Raw genomic sequence first — 20,073 nt, 5'->3', positions numbered from 1 at the left:
TAGGAAGTTCCCATGTGCGGTGTATGAAGGAGACTGATCTGGTGAGCGCCTCAACCACTAGTGGGGGGGCCCCTAGCTCTGCTCGGATAATGGCCCGTGGTACTGATGCCTTGGCTCTAATGAGCCGCGATATCATAGAGACGAGAGGTTTCTCCATGTTCCCCCATCCATCAATGCGACACGGCCTCCTGTGGTGATCCAATGAGGGTCCCCATATCTCAGCTCCATAGAGCAATGCAGAAGCCACCAAAGTGTCAAAGAGCCAGAGCTTCGTCCGCGGCTCCTGAAACTGAACCTGCGAACACATCCTCTCCAATCTACCCAATGCTGCGTGGGCTCTAGTCAGTCTGGTCTCTGCTGCTCTTTTGAGTGAGAATGCAGGTCCGCTAAAAACCACTCCAAGGTAAGTGTAAGCATCTGTGTACTCCACAGTCTCCTGGCCGTATGTGAATGTAGGTGCTGACCTCCTGATCCACTGTGGGGTGGCATTAAACACCATAACCTTGGTTTTACCAAGGTTGACAAACAAACCACTTTCGTGGGCAAACCTATGCAAAGCATCCAATTGACGTTGCATTCCCTCCGGAGATTCGGAGATCAACACAATATCATCAGCATATAACAAAAGTGGAATCAATGTCCCTGCCAACTGTGCACCTCTATCACCATCGCTCTCAATGTAGTCAGAGACCTCATCCACATACATACCGAATAGAGTAGGAGAGAGCGGGCCGCCCTGCTTCACCCCAATAGTGAAGTGAACCAGTGTAGATAATGCCTCAGGGGTGCGTACATGCCCTACTACTGATCTGTACAGTGCCATGATCCCCCAAATGAGCTCTGTGGGTACTCCCATCTCCTATAATCTGCGCATAACTCTAGCTCAGGGTACTGTGTCAAAGGCTTTGCGGAAGTCCACAAAGCTACAATAGATCCGTCTCCCATGAGATCTGCCCTCCTCGATGATGGCCCTGAATGTCAAGATATGGTCGAGAGTAGAGAAGCCTCTCCTGAACCCTGCCTGCCCAGCTGCACGCATTCCTTCCCTCTCTGCCCATCTACTCAATTGTTGCTCAAGAATGGATGCCTACAACCGCGCCAGTGTGTGTCCAATCATGATAGTGCGATAATTCCCAGGCTCCATGGGGTCTCCTGACTTGAAGATAGGTACAATCGTAGATAGGCTCCAAGTGTCCGGTAGGCCCTCACACGTGGCACGGTTAAACATAACTGCTAGAAGCTCTGCTAGTAGGTCTTTGGCATGCATGAAGTGCTCAGCGACTAATCCATCATGATCATATGCTCTCCCAATCCTCATCCTGTCAATGGATTTCTTCACCATCTCAGTGGTGAAAAAAGCACATGTGTGTGGGCATGGATCGGGGGGGTTGGGAAGGGGCGGCTGTCCAAGTACTGTGTACAAAGATGATGCCTACTGACCCCAGGTCTCTGTGGAGGAAATAGCAGGGGGAGGGGACTGCTCATGAAAGAGCCGCCACGCCTCACGCGAGTCTTGACTCAAGAATAGCTGGTATAGATCCTGCTCGAGTCGAGCCAAAAATGCCCTCTTCTTTCGCCGCACGAGGCGTCGGAAGTCAATCTGTGACTGTCTGTGAGTGACGTCCCCAAAAGCACTGCCCTCTAAAGTGTAGCTCTAGTCTAGCGGCACTCCTCATCGTACCAACTGTTCTGAGGCATGCTCCTTGGTCGGCGTCTCTGCTCAGGCTGGGTGTGTGGGTATGCCTCTGCTGCTGCATCATGTAATGTCTGTGTCAGTATAGTAGTTAGCTCCTCTAGAGGTCGCCCCGGTTCCTCAGTGCATAGGCGTCTGTAGATCCCGTCTATGTATACAGAATCTGTCTCCCGCGTGAAGGTGTAGCGGGTAGGGGCTCCTACCCGTGGCCTGTGCGCTACACTGAACTGGAAAGAGATGGTCATTGACACAAGAGCATGATCCACTGCCACCCCGACCGGTCTGGGCCCAGCTGTGAGATCCTCGATACTAGAGATGAGATTCGGTTGTGCCATGACATAGTCCACTGTGCTGGCTCCATGTCTGTGTGGGAAGCATGAGAAACCTCCCGCAACAAGAAACCTCTGTAGGCCATTCAAGATGGCCAATCCATGTGTGGTGCCCATGTCTATCAGGTGTCGCCCATACTCAGTATATTCCACATCGTGTGATAGTCTGGACAGGCCCGTCTCTACAACATCTAGCTCTCTCAGCATCTCCTCTGAAGTATCATAGAACACTGTCTGGTGATGGGCAGTCCTAGCATTGAAGTCCCCTAGAATGATAATGTCACCATCTCTAGAGAACTCCCATATGTCATGGTCCAAAATAGAAAAAGGGGACTGTCCTCTGGGTGATGCATAGACTGATGTACTCGGGGGAAAGTAGCAAATAGCAATGTAGAGATATCTGTCTGTCTCTGCTTTCAATCTCACCCACATGTACCTAGCCTGCTCATCCCTACGGGCTATATGTATCAATGGCTGCAAGTCCTCTCTAAATAACACTGCCACTCCCCCCGAGCCCCGTCCTCTGTGCTTTGAGCGTGTCTCCTGTCTGTAAGCTGTCTCCCACCTGTATCCACTGATGTGAGGCATGGATTGCCTAGGGGCCTGGTGTGTCTCAGAGTAAAAGATGATGTCTCTTCCAGTAAAACTATCCTCAAAAGCACCCACATCAAGACGCATAGATCCATTACAGTTCCAAGCAGCCACTTTGAGTGTGGTCCCATAAGTCTCGCACCGTCATGTGGAGCGTCGCTCTAGTCTTCCATCTCGGTAAAAGGCAATCTTGCCTTTTCCCCTTGCCGCTCTAATCTCCGGCATTACTTCCTGCATATGAGCGATCTGCGAGAGGGTGGGATCATCCCCGAGAAAGATGCCAGTCTCTTTAAGAGTCGGTCTTTTCTTCAAGAAAGACTTCTTCGTTTCCATGGAGGGAAAACGGAGGATGAGTGCTCTTTCTTTTGAGGTTTCCCCACGGCTTCCATTTTTCTTTATGTTGCCCACTCTCCACGCTCTTATGTGCGTCGGCTCATGAACCCCCATCAAGGCCATGAGTTCTTTTACCTCTTCGTGCACATTGCCTTTGTCTTTAAGACCGCAAATTCTCACATGTAAAGCGCGCACGCGTCTTCTTTGCTCCTCCTCTAGTGTATGATTAATGATAGTGGGTGTGGACGTGAACGTTATCTCCTTGCCTTTTCCTTTCTTGGCCACCTCGATCCATCTCTCGGCTTCATCCGCCTTCTGTTGAGTTTTTGTAAGAACATCCACCCAAGAAGTCGTCATCTCTTTGTGTTGCTCTCTTCCCTCTTTGATGGCCCCACACTTGCTCCTTGATCGTGTTGATTTCTTCGATTACTGAGGGTTGCAGTTCGCCCTCTTCCAGTGTGTTTCTTGATCGTGCTCCGGCGAGATCTTTCTTGAGTGACCCAATCTCTTCATCCTGAGTCGTCACTCGGTCTTCCAGTGTATTTATCTTGCTCTCTTGGATCAGCAGGCATCCTTCGAGAATTTTTATTGTGCCCAAGAGATTGCGGTTCATCTTGGTAAAGGTCTCCGTCATTTCCTCTTTGCACTTTTGAATGGCATCCTCTAGGGGGTCGGCTTTATCGTTCAGCTTCCTCATGCTTAATCGCCGTCCGAGAAAATGCCACTAAGCAGACATATGCATCCACACTATGCATACATTATCTCCTGCACCAAGCGTACATCCGCATTAAGCATACATTTGCCGAGAAAATCTGCTATCTGAATTTCTGGATTCCCTTGTGGAAAATTGCTAGACTTGTACTAGGGCAGCGGGCGTGGTAGCTGGGCGAGTGGGGGAACGCGAGGAGGTATGGCAGCGGGCGTGGTAGCTGGGCGAGTGGGGGAACGCGAGGAGGTATGGCAGGGGAGGGGCAGCGCAAGGGCGTGGCAAGGGGGGGGGGGGGAGCTAGGCGGGTGGGGTAGCACGAGGGGCGTGGGCAGCTGGGGGAGGGTGTGGTAGGCAGGGGGGGGGGGGGGGGGACACAGTGCACGGGGCGGGATTGGGCTGCAAAGGGCAGCACGATAGAGTTGAGAGAGAGAGGGTATGATAAGCAAAAAAATTAAAAAAATTAAAAAATTAAAAATAGAGAGCGATAGAGAGAGGGCGATAGTGTTGAGAGTTACGATAGGCAAAAACATTAAAAATACGCGATAGAGTGGGGCAGCGGGTGCGGGTGCAGAGCAAGGGGGCAGCGCGTGCGGGTGCAGAACAGGGCAGCGGGATGACAGGGGCACAGGGGGCTGCGTGTATGGGCGGGCAACAGGGGAGCGAGAGAGAGAGGCAGCGGCGCTGAGGGGGGCTCATGTATGGGCGGGCAGCAACAGCGCGCAGGCAACAGCAGAGCACGCGAGGGCAGCAACAGCGCGCAGACAGAAAGCAGAGAGAGAGAGAGAGAGAGAGAGAGAGAGAGAGAGAGAGAGAGAGAGAGAGAGAGAGAGAGAGAGAGAGAGAGAGAGAGAGAGAGAGAGAGAGAGAGAGAGAGAAATGAAATGAAATGAAATGAAATGTTATATTAACGTCTTCAAAAGGCCATAGTGACCTATGAGACCAGAAAGTTACAAGGTGGTGGATCTGATACAAAGTCAGAGTAACAAAATAACCTAACAATAGTACAAAACAAAGATATATATTATGGGATTCTAGATTGGTCGATGTGAGCTAAGCCGAAAACTAAGCAAAAAAGGGCGGCTAGTTGGGATAGACGAATCACAAAAGATCTAGCATCGGTCGTTGGCGAATCTCATCAATTTCCTCCATGGTTAGTAGTCCGACCGGGCGTCGTGCATGCCTGGCCAGCGTGCTCTGAATCTTCTAACGTAGCCTCCGTCGATGCTGTGTAGTCCTGCGCAGTCGTGGGCGCCTGGATTTCCCCAGTTCAATCGCTCGATCAATCAGTGTGCCTCTGGTGTGAGACGGGGGGGAGCTCTCCTGTGGGAGTGGCTCTTGCGGATGTCCCGTGTCTGCTCTGAAGAAGTCTGTAATCCGTCTTTCAGACTGGTTAGCCTCGCCATTCATCAGGCTCTCTCTGTGTCTGCGCAACTCGAGCAAGAACAAACCAAGGCATCTTTGATCTTCGTATCCCATTACTCTTGAGAGTGGTCCAAAACCCTCTCTGAACAAGCAATGGAAGCGGCCTCGTATCTCGTAGTAGACGGGGCAGTGGCATGTATAATGCAGCTCTGTCTCAGGTTCCATGTCACACAAGGGGCATGTCCTGGCCTCTGCTGGTACTCCGCTGTATCTCCCAGTTTCAATCCGCAGCTGGTGAGACGATGTGCGTAACTGGCCAATAGCACACCGTATCCCATGAGACAGGTGGGTATCCATGTATCTGGGTCTCATCACAAAACCATCTTCCGTAAGCTGGAGAAGGTGGTCTCTGTAGAAAGCCATCTTCCTGCCCTGTTCTTGTGCTGGTTGTATCCATGTCCTCTTGGTGTCTAGCTGGGTTACGTCTTGGAGGATGAGCTTGGTGATCTCCGATTGTGTAAGAATGAGAGATGGTGCATCTAATGAGTACAGGAATGGTGGCAATCTGTCTATGCTGAACCCATGCGCCTGAAACCATGATGTCATCTCCCCATACCAGCATGTTGTATCTCCTTGAATGGCTAACTGTCGGGAAGACTCAAGTGCTATGCGAGCATATCTGTCTTTGGGAAGTTCCCATCTGCGGTTTATGAAGGAGACTGATCTGCTGAGCGCCTTTACACTGGTGGGGGGGCCGCTAGCTCTGCTCGGATAATGGCCCGTGGTACTGATGCCTTGGCTCTAATGAGCCGCGAGATCATAGAGACGAGAGGTTTCTCCATGTTCCCCCATCCGTCTGAGCGACCCGGCCTCCCGTGGTGATCCAGTGAAGGTCCCCATATCTCAGCCCCATAGAGCAATGCTGAAGCCACCAAGGTGTCAAAGAGCCAGAGCTTCGTCCGGGGCTCCTGAAACTGAACCTGCGAACACATCCTCTCCAATCTACCCAATGCTGCGTGGGCTCTAGTAAGTCTAGTCTCTGCTGCTCTTCTGAGTGAGAATGCAGGTCCGCTAAAAACCACTCCAAGGTAAGTGTAAGTGTATGTGTACTCCACAGTCTCTTGGCCGTATGTGAATGTAGGTGCTGACCTCCTGATCCACTGTGGGGTGGTATTAAACACCATAACCTTGGTTTTACTCAGGTTGACAGACAAACCACTTTCGTGGGCAAACGTATGCAAAGCATCCAATTGACGTTGCATTCCTTCTGGGGATTCGGAGATCAACACTATGTGATCAGCATATAACAAGAGTGGAATCCATGTCCCTGCCAACTGAGCACCTTTATCCCCATCGTTGTCAATGTAGTCAGAGACCTCATCCACATACATACTGAAAAGAGTGGGAGAGAGCGGGCAGCCCTGCTTCACCCCAATAGTGGAGTGAACCGGTATAGAAGGTCCCTCCGAGGTGCGTACATGCCCTACTACTGCTCTGTACATTGCCATGATCCCCCAAATGAGTTTTGTGGGTACTCCCATTTCCTGTAGTCTGCGCATCAGTCTAGCTCTGGGTACCGTGTCGAAAGCTTTGCGGAAGTCCACAAAGCTACAATAGATCCGTCCCCCATGAGATCTCCCTTCTTCGATGATGGCCCTAAGTGTTAGGATATGGTCAAGAGTAGAGAAGCCTCTCTTGAATCCTGCCTGCCCAGTTGCACGTATCCCTTCCCTCTCGGCCCATCTACTCAATTGTTGCTCCTAAATGGATGCATACAACCGTGCCAGTGTGTGCCCAATCATAATACTGCGATAATTCCCAGGCTCCATGGGGTCTCGTGATTTGAAGATAGGTACGATCGTAGATAGGCTCCAAGAGTCTGGTAGACCCTCACACATGGCCCGGTTAAACATAACTGCTAGAAGCTCTGCTAGTAGGTCTTTGGCATGCATGAAGTGCTCAGCAACTAGGCCATCATGATCATATGCTCTCCCAGTCTTCATCTTGTCAATAGCTTTCTTCACCATCTCAGCGATGAAAAAGACACATGCGTGTGGGCATGGATCGGGGGGGTTAGGAAGGGCCGGCTGTCCAGGGACTGTGTACAAAGATGATGCGTATTGCCCCCAGGTCGCTGTGGAGGAAATAGCAGGTGGGGGGGACTACTCATGAAAGAGCCGCCATGCCTCACGCGAGTCCTGACTCAAGAATAGCTGATATAGATCCTGCTCGAGTCGAGCCCAAAAAGCCCTTTTCTTCCGCCGCACCAGGCGTCGGAAGTCAATCTGTGACTGTCTGTGAGTGACGTCCCCCAACAGCACCTCCCTCTGATGTCTGGCTCTAGTCTGACGGCACTCCTCATCGTACCAGCTGTTCTGAGGCATGCTCCCTGATCGACGGCTATGCTCAGGCTGGGTGTGTGGGTATGCTTTTGTTGCTGCCTCATGTAATGTCTGTGTCAGTATAGTAGTTAGCTCTTCCAGAGGTCGCCCCGGGTCCTCAGTGCATAGGCGTCTGTAGATTCCGTCCATGTATACAGAATCCGTCTCCTGTGTGAATGTGTAGCGAGTAGGGGCTGCTACTCGTGGCCTATGTGCTAGACTGAACTGGAAGGAGATGGTCATCGACACCAGAGCATGATCCACTGCCACCCCGATCGGTCTGGGCTCAACTGTGAGATCCTGGATACTAGAGATGAGATTCGGCTGTGCCATGACATAGTCTACTGTGCTGGCTCCATGTCTGTGTGGGAAGCATGTAAAACCTCCCGAAGCAGGAAATCTCTGTAGGCCGTTCAAGATGGCCAATCCACGTGCAATGCCCATGTCTATCAGGTATCGCCCATACTCAGTACATTCCACGTCGTGTGATAGTCTAGAAAGGCCGTCTCTCCAACATCTAGCTCTCTTAGCATCTCCTATGAAGTATCATAAAACACTGCTTGGTGATGGGCAGTCCTGGCATTGAAGTCCCCTAGGATGATAATGTCACCGTCCCTAGAGAACTCCCATATGTCATCATCCAAAAGAGAGAAAGGGGACTGTCCTTTGGGTGATGCATAAACTGATGTACTCGGGGGAAAGTAGCAAATAGCTAGATAGAGGTATCTGCCTGTCTCTGCTTTCAGTCTCACCCACATGTACCTAGCCTGCTCGTCCCTACGGGCTATATGTATCAGTGGTTGCAGATCCTCTCTTAATAACGCTGCCACTCCCCCCGAGCCCCGCCCTCTGTGCTCTGAGCGTGTCTCCTGTCTGTAGGCTGTCTCCCACCTGTATCCACTGATGTGAGGCATGGATTGCCCAGGGGCCTGGTGTGTCTCAGAGTAAAAGATGATGTCTCTTCCAGGAAAGCTATCCTCAAAGGCACCCACATCAAGACGCATAGATCCATTGCAGTTCCAGGCAACTACTTTGAGTGTGGTCCCATAAGTCTCGCACCGTCATGTGGAGCGTCGTTCTAGTATTACCACTTTTCCGTCTCGGTAAAAAGCGATCTTGCCTTTTTCCCATGCCGCTCTAATCTCCGGCATTACTTCCTGCATATGAGCGATCTGCGAGAGGGTGAGATCATCCTCGAGAAAGATGCCAGTCTCTTTAAGAGTTGGTCTTTAATGACTTCTTTGCTTCCACGGAGGGAAAACGGAGGATGAGTGCTCTTTCTTTTGAGGTTTCTCCACTGCTTCCATTTTTCTTTATGTTGCCCACTCTCCATGCCCTTGTGTGCGTCGGCTCATGAATCCCCATCAAGGCTGTGAGTTCTTTTACTTCTTCGTCCACATTGCCTTTGTCTTTAAGACCGCAAATTCTCACATGTAAAGCACGCACCCTTCTCCTCTGCTCCTCCTCTAGTGTCTGATTAATGATGTTGTTGGGTGTGGGCGTGGGCATTATCTCCTTGCCTTTTCCTTTCTTGGCCACCTTGATCCATTTCTCGGCTTCGTCCGCCTTTTGTTGAGTTTTGGTAAGAACATCCACCCAAGAGGTCGTCATTTCTTTATGCTGCTCTTCTCCTTCTTTGATGGCCCGTACTTGCTCCTTGATTGTTGATTTCTTCGATTACTGAGGGTTGCAGTTCGCCCTCTTCCAGTGTGTTTCTTGCTCGTACTTCGGCGAGCTCTTTCTTGAGTGACGCGATCTCTTCCTCCTTGGTCGTCACTCGGTCTTCCAGCATGCTTATCTTGCTCTCTTGGATCAGCACGCGTCCATCGAGCATGTTTATTGTGCCCCAGAGGTTGCGGTTCATCTTGGTCATGATCTCCGTCATCTCCTCTTTGCATTTTTGAATGGCATCCTCTAGGGGGTCGGCTTTATCGTTAATCTTCCTCATGCTTGATCGCCGTCCGTAAGGGAGTTAGGTGTACGTGCACACCCACCCTAGCAGTAGGCGCGGCAGCTGGGAGTCACTGGATGTACGTGTGCACCCACTGGCGGCGATCGCGACGAGTGGTGGAGCGCGAGGCAGTGTGGCCAGGTGCCCTCAATATGCTCAGTTGTGTGTGTGTGCGTGTGTGTCTCGAAAACCTAAGTGAAGGGGGGGGGGGGGGGGGGGGGGGGGGGGGTAAAGTATGGTAGAAATGAAATGAAATGTTATATTAAAGTCTTCAAAAGGCCATAATGACCTATGAGGCCCGAAAGTTACAAAGAGAGAGAGAGAGAGAGAGAGAGAGAGAGAGAGAGAGAGAGAGAGAGAGAGAGAGAGAGAGAGAGAGAAGAAAGAAAGAAAGATTTTATCAACATCTTCAAAAGGCCGAACTCGGCCGATGAGACAAAATCAATGTACATATGTGATATATCCTCACCCTACAATTGCCATCAATAACCAGTCTGAAAACTTCTAAGAGTCTCGTCTGTCAGATGTGGTCTTTCCACTAGATCACTTGGCTCATGACTGTTTATAAGCATAAAACCCAGTTAGACTTTTAACCAAGTTTCTGTTTTACTCATGCCACAAATTTTGAGCACAGCTGAACCATTTGTACAATGTACACAGAGAAAACTCACCAGCGCAGCATTGCCGAATTTGCATCTTTTGTGTTTTTTGCATCCAGAGAAAAGCCAGGACCTAAGAGCTTATTTATGCGTCTAATAACTCGATAATAATAGTGTCGGACCTGAAAATAAGTGAACCGTCTTTCAATGATCACATTATATTGAACATCATCATGGAATTGATATTCTTCAGCTTCATTGTAGCTTCTCAAAAATAGCTCCTCTCAGAAAACAAAAAGTAACTTGATGCTACCATAGACAATGGACACACACAATATTTTAGCCAAACGACATCACAAACCTGATCTTTATTTTTGCTTTGAACCTTGCTAGTAATCTTGTCAAAGTTCTGTTAAGATTGAGTTAAGGACAGTCAAATTTTGAACAAAAATAACACTTCAGAATAGACACATTTTAAGAAAAGGTTTTGTCAAAACGTCACCTTCCCAACATGGCGCAATGCAACGAAGAAATTCTCCTCCTCCTCGTGTGTCCAAGCTTCCCACTGCCTAGTTACTTTCTTTCCTAGCAAAATTCGACCAAACAAAAAGAAACGTCAATTTCCCATGAGCTACACAACCTGAACTCTTGTGACTTGCATGATTTGGTCATATAGACCTTCATAAGTTCAGAATAGTCTGAACTCACGAATTGTAAGAGGGAATAAAGCACTCATAAAACTATAAAAGCAAGCTTGGGACACAAGAAAAGAAAAGAAAAAACAAAAACAAACAACAAACTAACTAAATCACTTTGTTTGCTACGAAACAAAACTAGATAAAACAAAACATTATTAACTTAAAAATGTTTTAGAAAAGGCATGCGTAAAATAAGTTGACGCAACTTACTTGGCTTAAAACAAGTACTCAACTTTAAGCAAAAAAGGATAAGACATCTTAAAAATGTAATCCTAGAAATCAAACTTCACACAACAACTTCTAAAAGAACACCATTTTAAGTCCTCAGGTAAGCTAAATACGAAATCGAAAAATGAATACTACTACAAACCTACGAAGAGCAAAGATCCAAACTTGACAATATGTGACCTCAACTTCGCTGCTTGTCCAAACAGGAAGAATAAGATTATCACCTTTCTCATGCATAGCTTGGACAACAGCTATGACATCCCTACTCACGTCGTCAGTGCCCAAGAGTAGGTATAAATAAGTAGTTTAACTCCTACTATTTCCCCCGCCCCTCCTTGTCGAATCTATTAAACACAAGCACGGTTATCGAAGTTATTAAGATTACTGCCTCAATTTGGATGTCGCAAACGTAGAACCCCCACTATGGGTGCCTTCAACCAGATTCCCATCTAACAACTTTGTCCACTTGCTCAAGGTGCCCCTGATAAATTCCCAAAGGAGAAAGTGAACCAAGAGGACAAGATTTTAGGACGAGGAATCGTGCCAAGGGGAGCCTCCATGGAAACATTGGAGAAAACAAGAATCCAACCCCTTAAAAGGGAAAAAACACAAAATAAAGCAAAGAAAGGAAAAGAAAGAAACAAATCCAAACGACTCAAACCCCAAAGCAACGAAGCAAAGGATACCCACGATCACAAAACTCAAACAACCCAAGAAAGGTGACAGGCAGAGCCAAATTGTCACGTGACACATCCAATCCTATGTGTCACATCCAATCCTATGTGTCCGTGGACAAGCTACAGCATGACCAGGGTTCAGTTCAATCAAGTCAGTCTAGAATAGGAAGTGTTCTGGCACTTTTGTGAGTCTGTTCGCAGACCGTGCATGCCCAGGCACTTAGTATAGATTCATATCCTCTGGTTGCACACAGCATGATCATAAGCATTCCCATCAGAACCCATCAGAATCCTTCAAGGGAATTTTCCAGTGCATTAAACCTATTTTCCCTATTTTTGACATTTTTCACTTATTATTTTTAAGTGACTTTTGTTGGAAAGTAGGTAGGGCAAATTGAGTAAGTTTGTATATAAGCAAACCTAGGCTAGCACTAATTGGCAGAAGAGGCAACAAGAGCACCTTGCTCAACAGGCAACTTCTCAGCAAGATCCTCCCCTTGGTGGCGTTTTCCCTCCAAGCAAGACACCCTTCACCTAGCGTTTTTCATCAGCAAGTCACCCTCGCCATCAGATTCCAGCACTTGGCGTTTTCAGCCATAGCTTCATCACCAAGACCTCTCAACCCTAGCGTTTTTCATCCAAGCACCCAACGCCACAAATCTCAACCATTGGCGTTTTCAGCAGGCCATTGTCGCCCCCCTTTCCATAGCAATTTCAACCTCATAACAGCAGCAGAATTTCAGCAAGTAAAGACCAGCAAACCAGCGTTTTTCCTTGCGTTTTCAGCAGCAGATTTCAGCCCTTGGCGTTTTTGGACAGCAGGACAAGAGCACCCATTTTCAGCCCTTAGATCGGTCTAGCCATCCCCGTCGCCAACATCAATCTAGCTTAGACTTGCATCAGTCACATGCATCCACTTTGTACCAGTTTGTGCAATCAATAGTAGACCACTCTCGCCAACGAGAGTGGGGCCTTCGGAGGAGGGTTTTACAGCGTCTCTTGTGTCGTATTCTCTTCTCTCTCTATCTCTCAGTCTCATACACTTTCACGCACAGTGTCCATTCACTTGTTTGTGATCATTGCACTCTCTCATTAAGAACGGAAGGCTCTCCCTTCCATAAGAACAAAAAGGAACCTTGAGCACAATTCGGAGCACTCATCTTGAGCAAAGTTCAAACATTCATTCCGCTGCGCCTTACACAAACGATACAAAGGAATCATCCATAGAAACTGTGGTGGCAAAATACACACCCCCCAGCTGCCAATTGTTGTAGCGAGCTTTATTTTTGCCCCTCTCTGCCACTTACAAGCCTCTCTCTGGCTGAAGATAGTTGTGGCAATTGCCAACTAACTAGAAATCTGGCATCATGACCATTGTGGCCGCCACCACATGTGCCATGCCAATCTCCTCTGTCAAATCTTTATCACCGTTATCTCTATCTAGCTTGCCTCTGCATTTGTCCTCATGTGAATTCTTGTTTTTGCCTTTGGCTTCGGATTCTTGAGCCAAACAAAGCGTCTTCTCGCATTTATAACAACAGCTCTCGAACCTCGTGAGCTAACTAAGCATTATTACTGTCGTCCTTGTCAAGCTTGCCCTTGCCTCTATTCTCTAGCGAACTTGTGCATACGCTCTTGGCTTTACAATCTCCAGCCAAACAAATTGACGGTTTCCTTGAGAACTTCTGTCGAGCTAAAACCGGCCCGTGGGGCGGTAGGCTTTGGCTTTCACCCCAAATTCTTTACTTTAGACACACACACACACACAGAGCACTTTGCAAAGGTAACCTGCGACGGGAATTAACATGTAAGTACACAGAAGGCTCGGAAGCTAGAATGCTCCGAGCAGATGCCGACAACCTGTAGGCCCCAAAATTGGCGCCCCTTTCGGTATTTCTTTATACTTTGAGAGGGTAAATTACAAAGTAGAGTCTTGGGAATCCTTTAATAATATCCCGCTAGATACTACCAGTTTTGACCAAATTTCGGTAACATAACAGCCCCGAAACTTGCACGAAACCAAATCCCTTGCTAGAACTCACTTCCACTGGCATAAACCCTCTGATTCCTACCCAAAACAATAAATTCAGCACGCTGTATTTACTGGTTTTTGCCCTGTTTTCAGTCCTAAACAGTCCCCTAGCTGTCCTTTGTCAATCGGGCACTATTCCCAAGGGTTCTGGTGTCCGTATGGCTGAAAAGCAGTCAATTTACAGAGCATACACAGCGCTGAAAACGCACCTGTACGGTGAGGTTATGACCCGTAGCAGTTAGCTAACCCTGTTCCTGCTCAAGGAGGCTCTTGCCTCAGCACAAAAGCATGAACCCACACAACTGTACATCAGTCAAATGAAGAGCCCTCTTGTGGGGCATCACATAACTCCACGTAGGGGAGAGAGAGAGAGCAGTGTGTAGTGTGCAGGGCATCACTCCTAGCACCACAATGTACATGAGAGGGAAAGAAAGCACTCCATAGCTCTTAACCTGTGATAGGTTCTCAATGAAGCATCCCCCCAGCATAAATCGAGCGCCCCCTCTTCTGCGCTTTACCTGTAATGCATCTGTGGAACAAATAGATGCAAAAGGGGAAGATTTCCATGGCTGCCAAAACCTGCGTATCGCTGAAAACGCAGCAAAACAGCCCTATAAACACGCATCTGATGCCTTCCAATGTTGAAAATGAGCTCCTTGGTCCTAGGTAAAGTCATGGGAAGCTCAAAAATGGAGAGAAATGGCTGAAAATCACAGTTATCAGCCTCCAAAACTGCTCCAACAAGTCAGTTACGAGTTCTATTTTCCCAAACTTGGTAAATTGGCCAAAAAGTGCCACTTGGCACTCGTGAATGCAATTTCCCCGCATTGGGCTTCCTGCTTAAAAATCTCTCAACTGGTGCATCAGTTGACTTTGCAGCAGAGAGTAATAAAACGTTTCCCTTGTCATTCTGAAGCTAATGACAAAATAGCAGTTCCCTAAATTTTAGGAGATGCTTCCGTTGGGCTCCCACTGGTCTTCTAACCATCTCTCCTCATTGTGACCGCATCCAAAAGTGCAATGTGACCCAACTGTCCGATACTTTCTGTTGGTGATCCCACCTTGACTTTATGCCTTTATTGAGTTCACTTCCTAGTATCCACCAACTTGCTCAGTGCGATGGGGGGACCTACATGATCTTAAATTGAGCCTAGACATCCTTTTACTTTACGAGTTCTAATGCCGACCAACTTCCCGTCTGCGGGTGAAACTACTGTTCACATTGGCCATACAATGTCTGACCATTTGCAACTTCAAAAAGAGGGTCTCAAAAATAAAACAGAACTCATTGGAAAGAAACCAACAACTAAGGTTAGCAATTGCCACGTCCTCATGACACGAGCATAGGCTGCTAGCTGGGTGTTGGTCAATCCTCTTTCCATAGCCATGACTTGGTATTGGTTTATCTTCGCCTTCAAAAGTTTCCAAGCCTTATACCTCACAAGCCCTCCAAGGGGCTTTAATGGTGCAAAGAGCAAGGAAAACTAACTGCCTCATATGTGCTCTCCTAGCCAAGGCGTCTCAAAATGCACCTGGGAATAGCACCTGCAAGGCCTCTTAGATCCAAGGTGTTTCAAAACGCTCGCGCAGCAGTTATTTACAGGGGAGTCTCAATATGCAACCCAGAAAACACGTGTCACGGGCACATCTAACCCTATGTGTACGTGGACAAGCTACTTCATGACATGGGTTAAGTTCAGTTCAGTCAACCTAGATTAGGAAGTATTATAGCACTTTTGTGAGTCTGTCCGCAGACCGTGCATGTCCAGACACTTAGAGTAGATGCATATCCTTTGGTTGCACACAGCATGATCATCAGATTTCCATCAGAACCCATCAGGAGCATTTTTACAGTGCATAGACCTAATTTCCCTATTTTAGCCATTTTTCACTTATTATTAATAAGTGACTTTTGTTGGGAAACTGGGTAGGTCAATTTGACAAGGAAGTATATAAGAAACCCTAGCGCTAGAACTTTCTAGCAGAAGAGGCGGCAGGGACCAGACATCCAAGAGGCACCTTCTCAGCAAGACCTTCCACGGCGGTAAACCTAGCGTTTTCAGCCTACAGACAACCTAGCATTTATGCCTCAATCCAACCCCTGGCGTTTTTGCATTGCAGATCAACCCCGGCGAGACAGCAAGACACAGTAGATCCATAGCGTTTTTGCACCAACACAGAATCAGCCCTAGCGTTTTGGATCAGCAGGACCACTCAACATTTTGCAAATCCTTCGCGACAAAACACCCAGGAGCATCAGCGTTTTCAGTTTTCAGTATCAAAACACCGCAGAACAGCCCCGAACTTTGCAGATCTCACCTCCCCGCAGCAAATCCTCGCCACATGGTCAGATCCACCGAAGTTTGCAGATTCAGCCCGGAAAACGCAGATTTCAGCATCTGCGTTTTCAGAGCGTCGTCGTCGCATCGTCATCATCGCCGTCGTCACCAACATGGAGTCAGAATTCAGCAGATAAAGATTTGCAGATTTCAGCCATTACCATTTTCAGATTTCAGCCTGTCTCGTCGTCGTCCTCATCGTCGTCGACATCGTCGGCAAGTCCATTGCATTGTAGAGATTTGTGCAATCAATATAGACCGCTCTCACCATAGAGAGTGGGGCCTTCAGAGGAGGGTTTGACAACATCCTGGTGTCGTATTCTTCTCTCTGTATCTCTCAGTCTCAGCACCTTCATTCACAGTGTTCACCACTTTGTTTGTGTCCATTGCACTCTCTCACTAAAGGAACGGAAGGCTCTCCTTTCCGTAAGTAAAAGGAACCTTGAGCACAGTTCGGAGCACTCATCTGAGCAAAGTTCAACATTCACTTCCGCTGCACCTTACATTGGTATCACTTTTCTAGTCTTCTTTACATGGAATGGGTATGTTCACGTTTTTGTATTGGAAGTGGTTTCAGGAATTTTCATCCTCGGAGATTCTTGAAGAATGTAGACGCGTGACTATGGACGAAGTTGAAGCATTGAAGGAGCCAAATGACTTTGTGTCGCTTTCAGTGCGGCCCAAAGAAGCAAGCGTTGCAGACCTTTATGAAGTTCAAGTATGGCATGACCCACGCATCAGAGTGGGCCGGCGAAGAGTCCTTCCCAGGATTCCAGACGCTGTTGGCGATCTCCCTCGATGCCATACAGTTCGGTACCAATACCTCACTTTGAAAAGGAGGGGATGTCACGTGCACATCTAACCCTATGTGTACGTGGACAAGCTACTTCATGACATGGGTGAAGTTCAGTTCAGTCAGCCTAGATTAAGAATTATTCTGGCACTTTTGTGAGTCTATTCGCAGACCGTGCATGTCCAGACACTTAAGAGTAGATGCATATCCTCTGGTTGCACACAGCATGATCATCAAATTTCCATCAGAACCCATCAGGAGCATTTTTACAGTGCATAGATCTATTTTCCATATTTTAGCCATTTTTCACTTATTATTAATCAGTGACTTTTTTTGGAAAACTGGGTAGGGCAATTTGACAAGTATATAAGAAACCCTAGCGCTAGCACTTTCTAGCAGAAGAGGCGGCAAGGACCAGACAACCCAACAGGCACCTTCTCAGCAAGACCTTCCACGACGGTAAACCTAGCGTTTTCAGCCTACAGACAACCTAGCGTTTTTGCATTGCAGATCAGCCCCAGCGACAGCAAGACACAGCAGATTCATAGCGTTTTTGCATCAGCACAAAATCAGCCCTAGCGTTTTGGATCAGCGGGACCACTCAACATTTTGCTGATCCTTCACGACAAAACACCCAGGAGCATCAACGTTTTCAGTTTTCAGCATCAAGACACCACAGAACAGCCCCGAACTTTGCAGATCTCACCTTGTAGATCCTCGCTGCACGGTCAGATCCACCGAAGTTTGCAGAGTCAGCCCGGAAAACGCAGATTTCAGCATCGCGTTTTCAGAGCATCGTCGTCGCATCATCATCATCCCCGTCGTCACCAACATAGAGTCAGAATTCAACAGATAAAGATTTGCAGATTTCAGCCATTAGCGTTTTCAGATTTCAGCCCGTCTCGTCGTCGTCCTCATCGTCGGCAAGTCCATTGCATTGTAGAGATTTGTGCAATCAATAGTAGACTGCTCTCGCCATAGAGAGTGGGGCCTTCGGAGGAGGGTTTGACAACATTCTGGTGTCATATTCTTCTCTCTCTATCTCTCACTCTCAACACCTTCATTCACAGTGTTCACCACTTTGTTTGTGTCCATTGCACTCTCTCACTAAAGAAACGGGAGGCTCTCCCTTCCGTAAGTAAAAGGAACCTTGAGCACAGTTTGGAGCACTCATCTTGAGCAAAGTTCAACATTCACTTCCGCTGCACTTTGCAGCACGACAGCATATCAAAATGCTCCCCAAATTGTTGCGCAGTGCCATGTCACAAAGTGATGACGTTGCATGACCTAAAGGATGTACTGTGAACAAAGAGGGGTCGAAACCCTAGTGAAAGAGGTAGATAAAGTTTTATCAAACTTATAAGGCTTGCCGAGTAGCCTATTTTTAAAGTCAATTTCCGCCAACTTATGGCGATCTTGTCCGACGAGGTCTAGGGGACACTACCTCGTCTATAAGTGTCACGGGAGGAGACAAGGGATCGACGGTTGGGGTCTAATCAGCCGTTGATCCATTTGAATGGGAAAAAAAAATTAGGGCTCTGTGTGTCGCCTCATGCCCTTGAACCCGCGACCTCCCACTCCACATGCCCATGCCTTATTTGCACATATGGCAAGCACAAGTGTATAAAATCCTACCTTCCCCCCCTTGTTGTGTCGATCCGACGGTCCAAATCAAGCGCGCCGCCGATAAGAAGCCCCTGCCGTCGATCCCTTCACTCTCCTCCCGTGTCACTTATAAACAAGGGAGGACACTTGACATAAAAATAGAGCAAGGCCACACACACACACACATTAAAGCCTTGCGTAAAGGCATGCTGATGTGGCAATTGTACGGATGCCCGCAAATTGTGTTGATGACGTGGCAACTATACGAACGCCTACATTTTACGTTGATGACATGGCAGGTCATACAGATTTCTCCAAAACATGTTGGCTGCTGGCAGTGCTAGCATTTGGAGCCAGATGCTTTTGGATTGGTAGCTTTTCATGTACTGCTTTTGGGCCAAGGGCGCTTTCATAAGAATTGCCAAGGCCTCTTTCTCGACAGATTAGCTTGGGAGCACTAATCGAAGAAAAGAACCCTCGAACATTATACTTTGTGAAGCATAATAATAAAGAAATACCGAGAAGAGGCGCCAGTTATAACCGGCCTGTACAACGTAGAGGGCAATATTATTTCAATTAGCAGTACTATTTCAATACCTGTTAACTTTACACAGAGCACTGAGAAGGAAAGAGAACACAGATGCGTCCAACGACTAGAATGTCACTGCGCACACGAGACCGACACCCTGTAGGCCCCAAAGACTAGCGCCCCTTTCGGTATTTCTTATTCAATTTAAGGTAGACGATCCGACCACTTAGTACAAGCTTTCACAAAGCTGTCCAAACCTGGCAAGGGCTGAAAACGCAGGTTTCCGACCTGATTTCCGCAGCATAACAACGCAAATACCCCTGTAGATCAAAAGTACCTGTCTAGGGCGGATTCCCTCGCTATCTAGAAGCTTTCTGGTGAGCTGTCACAGAAATTCAGCGGGCTGTAATTCTCTGTTTTTCTCTGCCGGGTGACCAAAAGCCTGTACAGGCATCCCAAGGCTCTCACGAGGCTCCCCTAGTGTTCCCTTGCAGTTTAGGTGCGAAACCCTAAACCTGCAGAAAACACAGCAGACTGTAATTCCCTGTTTCGGATTGTTTTTAGCGAAGCGAACACGCCTACGCGTGTCCCAAGGGCTCCCGCACGCAATGGGACAAGTTCCCATGTGAATTGGACGAGAAAACTCTCCAAACTCGCAATCTTTCGCGATGGAACTGTGCGTACCTGTGGGGGATTAGCAATTAGCTAATTCGGTTCCTGATCAGAAGGCTCTTGCCTTGGCCAACGCACATAAACTTCAGAACTGTACATATTCAAATGAGTAGCCCAACTAGTGGCATTACCATATGTGCCAAAGGGGAGAGAGAGATGCACAAGAGCAAGTCATCGCGCTACATGAGACAGAGGAGAAGGCAAGCTTTTCATTACAGCTGTAGACCTACACCCACTACTCACACACACATTATAGGTCACTTAATGAACCAAAAACCAGCCCCAGCCTCAAAATGGGCGCCCCCTCTTGTTGAGGTGTCCTGCAGGCTGCTCTCCTTCTGCCAAGTGTCCAGTTTGCCCCTTTTGAGTTAATTCCCTAGTTCCCACTGACTTATAAAGTTGTAAGTGACTTTTCGAGTGGCCACGCTTCATTTGGCGCACACAGGCTTCCATACTCATCAAAATTCAGTGCTAATTGACCCGACCAGTCCCAAACTGACCGACCAAGACTCCCGATGTGAGAAACCTATTCGGCTACAGCCATTTCACACT

The 20,073-nt window shown here is 47.9% G+C and overlaps 1 protein-coding gene across 10 annotated transcripts in view; it reads right to left on the bottom strand.

Moving 5' to 3' along the window:
• LOC147430800 (TSL-kinase interacting protein 1-like) overlaps positions 1–20,073 on the bottom strand; it is a 98,758-nt gene that overhangs the window by 50,561 nt on the left and 28,124 nt on the right. For 8 of the 10 annotated variants that reach the window (XM_086493354.1, XM_086493356.1, XM_086493358.1 and 5 more), the window contains exons 2-4: positions 10,451–10,533; positions 10,310–10,357; positions 10,021–10,130 (exon numbers count right to left, since the gene is read on the bottom strand). In XM_086493354.1, coding sequence (XP_086349480.1) covers positions 10,021–10,130; positions 10,310–10,357; positions 10,451–10,533 — 241 coding nt within the window. Of the gene's footprint in view, positions 1–9,818; positions 9,908–10,020; positions 10,131–10,309; positions 10,358–10,450; positions 10,534–20,073 lie in introns of those variants that run through there. The other 2 variants (XM_086493362.1, XM_086493363.1) reach the window with 2 other exon arrangements.

This window comes from Adiantum capillus-veneris, chromosome 21, assembly GCF_014529385.1.
Source record: "Adiantum capillus-veneris isolate H3 chromosome 21, ASM1452938v2, whole genome shotgun sequence".
NCBI classification, from domain to species: Eukaryota; Viridiplantae; Streptophyta; class Polypodiopsida; order Polypodiales; family Pteridaceae; genus Adiantum; species Adiantum capillus-veneris.
This window is presented reverse-complemented; position numbering and strand designations above follow the sequence as displayed.